Source organism: Sinohyriopsis cumingii, chromosome 7 (assembly GCF_028554795.1).
Source record: "Sinohyriopsis cumingii isolate HCF-2022 chromosome 7, ASM2855479v2, whole genome shotgun sequence".
Taxonomy (NCBI): Eukaryota; Metazoa; Mollusca; class Bivalvia; order Unionida; family Unionidae; genus Sinohyriopsis; species Sinohyriopsis cumingii.
This window is the reverse complement of record NC_142967.1, coordinates 89,228,041-89,234,040: the sequence shown is the minus strand read 5'-3', so window position 1 is coordinate 89,234,040 and position 6,000 is coordinate 89,228,041. Positions and strand designations below refer to the sequence as shown.

At 35.5% G+C, this 6,000-nt stretch overlaps 1 protein-coding gene across 3 annotated transcripts in view; it reads right to left on the bottom strand.

Moving 5' to 3' along the window:
- Nucleotides 1–424: 424 nt before the first annotated feature.
- LOC149795679 (sperm flagella and cilia-associated protein 1-like) overlaps nucleotides 425–6,000 on the bottom strand; it is a 54,030-nt gene continuing 48,454 nt past the window's right edge. For all 3 annotated transcript variants that reach the window (XM_089965535.1, XM_089965534.1, XM_089965531.1), the window contains exon 6: nucleotides 425–4,772. In XM_089965535.1, coding sequence (XP_089821661.1) covers nucleotides 4,659–4,772 — 114 coding nt within the window. In that variant the 3' untranslated portion in view covers nucleotides 425–4,658. The remainder of the gene's footprint in view (nucleotides 4,773–6,000) is intronic.

Sequence of the window (6,000 nt, the reverse complement as noted above, 5' to 3'; positions counted from 1 at the left end):
TAGACTACACACAAGGCCGTAGAGTTGTAAAGCAACTGTATTCACTCTTTGCAAGTTGAAATAGACTACACACAAGGCTGTATAGTTGTAAAGCAACTGTATTCACTCTTTACAAGTTGAAACAGACTACACACAAGGCCGTAGTGTTATAAAGCGACTATATTCAAACTTTGCAGGTTGAAACTTACTACAGACTGCATACTTGTTAATCAGCTGTGCAGCATGGTCTAAATTCATATTGTTCTTTAAAAGCCAAAACAAAACATGTACAAGGAATACTTGTGCGTGTGTAGAGAGAACGTTTATTCATACATGTGCATACAATAAATTTACTAATCATTTAAATTTTCCCTTTTTTATGATGGTTTAATGAAAGCATATTCCATTAAACATGGGAGCAAAAAAAGAAGACAACATACTTAAATTATGATAGAAAAGTTTATTCTTGATAAATAATCCCTGACACTAAAACACTTAATGATCTTGGTCGACAGGTACAGTAAATAAAACAGTTGTGTAATGACAATATGAATTCCTTATTAGACATAAAAAGCTGATAAAGTATTTGTCAATCTTGTACAATATATTACAATATATTACATGTGCCTCCACAATTTTATCACAAGATCACAGTTCTTTAGCTAGAATTAAAAAAAAAACAGTAAATAAGAATAATACATATCTAGTAGAGTTTGGTATAAAACATCATTAATTCAAATTCTAATGCTTGAAAATGACAAAGAAGAAATTTAGGTTCTGCAGAATGAACAGTTGCTCTCGAATTTGCAAACTTCAAAGATGAAATTAACTTAAAGTACACATATTTGTAACACAACATAGCAAATATTAGTAGTGGCCTTTATGTGTTTATAGTCTATCCAATGTTGATGAGACTGAGGGAGACCATTCGGGTGGCCTAAGTGGTTAGAGCATCCACCTCAGATGTGGGAAGTCACAGGTTTGAACCCCAGCCAACTAGCAGCTGCCTCGCTTGGTGCTCAGCATTAAGAGGTTAGTGTTACAACTGGTCATCCTCGTGTCAGGATAATGTGACTTGGTGGGACATGATGCCATATGTCTGTGGCATGATGCCCCAGTGCTAGACATCATTATAAACTGCCACAATACAGACATTGCAGAGATATGACTACAATTTTTAAAGTTATGTTAAAAATCCAAAACACACATTGAGACTGATAGATCAGCTCGCAGCAAACTTGTATTTTTTCACATATATAATGTTACAAATAAAGAGTCAATGACATTTATACTTCAAATGCCTCTGCATTTTCCTTTTGAAACAAAAACTGGAAAGAAAACTTAAATCGACATGATGTATCTCATGTAACTAGGTCATTATGACCCATTTTTGTCTCCATAATGTAAGGAATATTCTTCACGTGACAATATGCCAAGAAATGAAGATATGCCCCAAAGCATACACCATCTACACTCGCATACAAGTCTGATTCAGCTGCATACGTCTAGATCTGCCATTGCAAAATGTGCAAGCACATCTGGGTCTGTGCACTTTGGAGAAATCAGTAGACACATTATGCAATGGCAGATCAGGGTCTATGCTGTTTGCAGTTTGACCCAACTTGTACATGAGTATATGCAGAACTTTAAACCATGGACTCTACTTAAACATAATGCTGACAGTTAAGTTGATGCCAAATCTGGGGTGGCTAATCTATACACAGACAAGTTACCAGTCTGTACTATAACTGTGACAAATCTGGGGTGGCCAATCTATACACAGGGAAGTTACCAGTCTGTACTATAACTGTGACAAATCTGGGGTGGCCAATCTATACACAGACAAGTTACCAGTCTGTACTATAACTGTGACAAATCTGGGGTGGCCAATCTATACACAGGCAAGTTACCAGTCTGTACTATAACTGTGACAAATCTGCAGTGGCCAATCTATACACAGGCAAGTTACCAGTCTGTGCTATAACTGACAAATCTGGGGTGGCCAATCTATACACAGGCAAGTTACCAGTCTGTACTATAACTGCTGTACTATAACTGTGACAAATCTGGGGGTGGCCAATCTATACACAGGCAAGTTACCAGTCTGTACTATAACTGTGACAAATCTGGGGTGGCCAATCTATACACAGGCAAGTTACCAGTCTGTACTATAACTGTGACAAATCTGGGGTGGCCGATCTATACACAGGCAAGTTACCAGTCTGTACTATAACTGTGACAAATCTGGGGTGGCCAATCTATACACAGGCAAGTTACCAGTCTGTACTATAACTGTGACAAATCTGGGGTGGCCAATCTATACACAGGCAGGCAAGTTACCAGTCTGTACTATAACTGTGACAAATCTGGGGTGGCCAATCTATACACAGGCATTTTTAGTTACAAGTCTGTTCTATAACTGTGACAAATCTGAGGTGGCCAATCTATACACAGGCAAGTTACCAGTCTGTACTATAACTGTGACAAATTTTGTTCTTGGACATTTGCATTTGTGATGTAAAAACTGTAGGTGCCATTAAATATAAATATACAGACCATGGTTTGTGTGAGTGTACATGCCATCTATATAGAGTATTGTGAACAATACAATTAACAATAATGACATCTGGATGACAGATCATCTAGTAAAATTAACAATGATGACATTCAGATGACAGATCATCTAGTAAAATTAACAATGATGACATTCGGATGACAGATCATCTAGCTGCTCTGGTACAGAAGAACCTGGTTTGTCTGAATTATCTGAATTACCTGATATAGCTGAATTTTCCCCAAGTTTTTGATAAGAATTTAATAGATTGGGTCATTTTAACAGTACAAAATATAAAATTATGATACCAGACTGAGTCTTAACCATCCTGATATTAATCATGTCCTTGACAATGTGTCCAATGGCTTAGTGACATTAACAAATTTTGAGTGTTATTTAATTAAATGGTTTTATTGGAGTGAGCATTCTCATGGTTATATTGAGTACATGTACTGTCATTTTAAATGTGGATGGAACAGAACTGGTGCCCAAAGCAAAGTCTGAACTGACTGAATACAACATAAATCATAGATTGTTCCCAAATTATAGTTTGAACTGAATGACTCTATCATCCTAAAATATGGATTGTGTAGCAAAAGCTAACAAGTTTGGACTCAATGACTGAAATTAAATTATTTTAAAAATATTTTGCATAACTCGTTAAAATAATCTGTATGCATGTTTAGTCAATTTGCTTGCTGTTTATCTAGAACTTTCATTTTTTCTGATACTAAGTCCTTACTTGATGACAAGTCCATCCTTCACTTTCTACTCACAGTTGTAAGTCCATCATGATTAACCCATCTAAAGTTCAAATATAAGGCCTCCCTTCCAACAATTTTTAAAGCACTACCATCAACATCTCACCCTTCACCCAGGTTTTATCATAGACAAATGCTGTGGTGGTCTCATTGTTCTGTACGACTCCTCATCATGTCAAGTTAACACAAACTTATTTGTTCAAACTCCTGTTTATCCACACATTTTTCATGTCTCAGGAATTCAGACAAACTAGATTCCATTGTATTTTAGGCAATAATGGATGAACAACTGGTCAGAATCAATGTTGAGAATTATGAGCAATATTTATGTGGCAATATCATAAATGTTTCATATTGTGGCATATTAGAGCTATCTGAAGGCTAAAACTGAGTCATATAAATTACTTATTACACTCAACTTTTTGAAACATTTTAGGTGTTGACAGACATATTCACATGGATTCAAGTCATTGGTATGTCAACATTTTAGGTGTTGACAGACATATTCACATGGATTCAAGTCATTGGTATGTCAACATTTTTGGTGTTGACAGATATATTCACATGGATTCAAGTCATTGGTATGTCAACATTTTAGGTGTTGACAGACATATTCACATGGATTCAAGTCACTGGAATGTCAACATTTTTGGTGTTGACAGATATATTCACATGGATTCAAGTCATTGGTATGTCAACATTTTAGGTGTTGACAGACATATTCACATGGATTCAAGTCATTGGTATGTCAACATTTTAGGTGTTGACAGACATATTCACATGGATTCAAGTCATTGGTATGTCAACATTTTAGGTGTTGACAGACATATTCACATGGATTCAAGTCACTGGTATGTCAACATTTTAGGTGTTGACAGACATATTCACATGGATTCAAGTCATTGGTATGTCAACATTTTTGGTGTTGACAGATATATTCACATGGATTCAAGTCATTGGTATGTCAACATTTTAGGTGTTGACAGACATATTCACATGGATTCAAGTCACTGGAATGTCAAGCTTCCACCAAGGTGGGCTTGACAAAGATAAATGTTTACCGCACTGGTCACGTCAAAATTAAACTATTTTGTTTTTAATGACTATCAAATTTAAACAAAATACATGTAACTGCTCTACAAAAATACACAGTGAACTTTGAGAAAATGTGTAATACCTGAAACCTTTAATTTTGGCTGATATTCCTGATTTTCCATTTAATAGGACTAATAAATGTTAACATATGTGCAGTAGAGGCAAAAAGACATATTTTGTCAATGGCTGACAGAAAATTATCTAGCAGCTGAACATTGACACTACCATTATTTCAGTCATATGGAAGCAAAAAATACCAATGTTTGATTCTATCGTTTATGCCCTGTTGGTCTGGCCACATCTATCCTGGCCTGAAGTTCATCAAGTCTCAGGTCCTTAAGGTGAACTAGATGTTCTAATCGCTGAATTTTGGCCTGCAGAATCTATAAATATGGCAGAAATAAAAACAAATGTATAGCTAATTTTTTGTACAACAAGTCTGTATTGAAGCTAATTTCTAGCAAAATCAACACTGTTTATTGGACAGATGATCAGACAATGTTATGGTGATTGCATCATTATTCAGATGTGGATAATGTGCATTCTTTTATTTTATTACATTCACAAACAAGTCCCCAGTGCTTACTACAACAAGCAGTCCTTTAAAGACAACAGTGTCAACATGAATTGACAAGTTATACAAATCATACCACTAAAACTACCCCTGCCTAATTTTTTTAAAATTGCATTTTCAAAGTAATACATGCATTTTATGTTCAAAAGTTATTCCAACTGTAAATATTCCTTATATTACATATTACTGTGTTCGTTTCAAGCTGATGTAGACAGAACTAAACCTATATGTAAACAGCATACACCAACAGCTACCTTGACATAATGTGCTGGCAGATGTGGTTATTTTTAGTGGTTGGGTGTAAGTTATATACAGGTAAATATAAGAAAAGTGGCACAGTCTAAATCAGGGGTGCACAACCTTTATCGGCCAAGGGCCAGATTGAATTTTCTAAGACCTCTCGAGGGCCGCAAACACTAATTTCTTTAATATAATTACTGTTCATGGGCCAGATTTATGTGTTGTTTTAATTTGCCCAGAGGGCCAGACAGAACATGTTTGCAAGCCAGATCCGGCCTGTGATCCAGGGGTTGTGCACCTCTGGTCTAAATGCTAGTCTAATGTTAATTTTGGTACATCTGGTTATTTTTAGTGGTTGGGTAGAAGTTATATACAGGTAAATATAAGAACAGTGGCACAGTCTAAATGCTAGTCAAGTGTTATCACTGACAAGCTTATAATATGCAAGAAATTTCAGTGCAAGTCAAAATATTTCTGTCTTATTTCTTGACTGAAAAGGAGATGAAGACAAATATGTGGTGAAATTTATATTAATTTTCAAACATGTTACATCTTTTTGTTATTATTCAAGAACGGTGTAATTATCATTCTACCAAAAACTGGTAAAGAAATCAACGAAATTAAAGCTATGCAGGTCAATGCATACTTGCACATTAGAGACGGTAAATTTATAAGATGTTCTGCATATAAGACACTGATTGTTACTAGATTCGTGCAGATGATGAGCAAGATTTCTTGTAACCTATGACGATGACTTCCTCTAGTAAAGTGACATGTACAAAACTGGTATATACAAT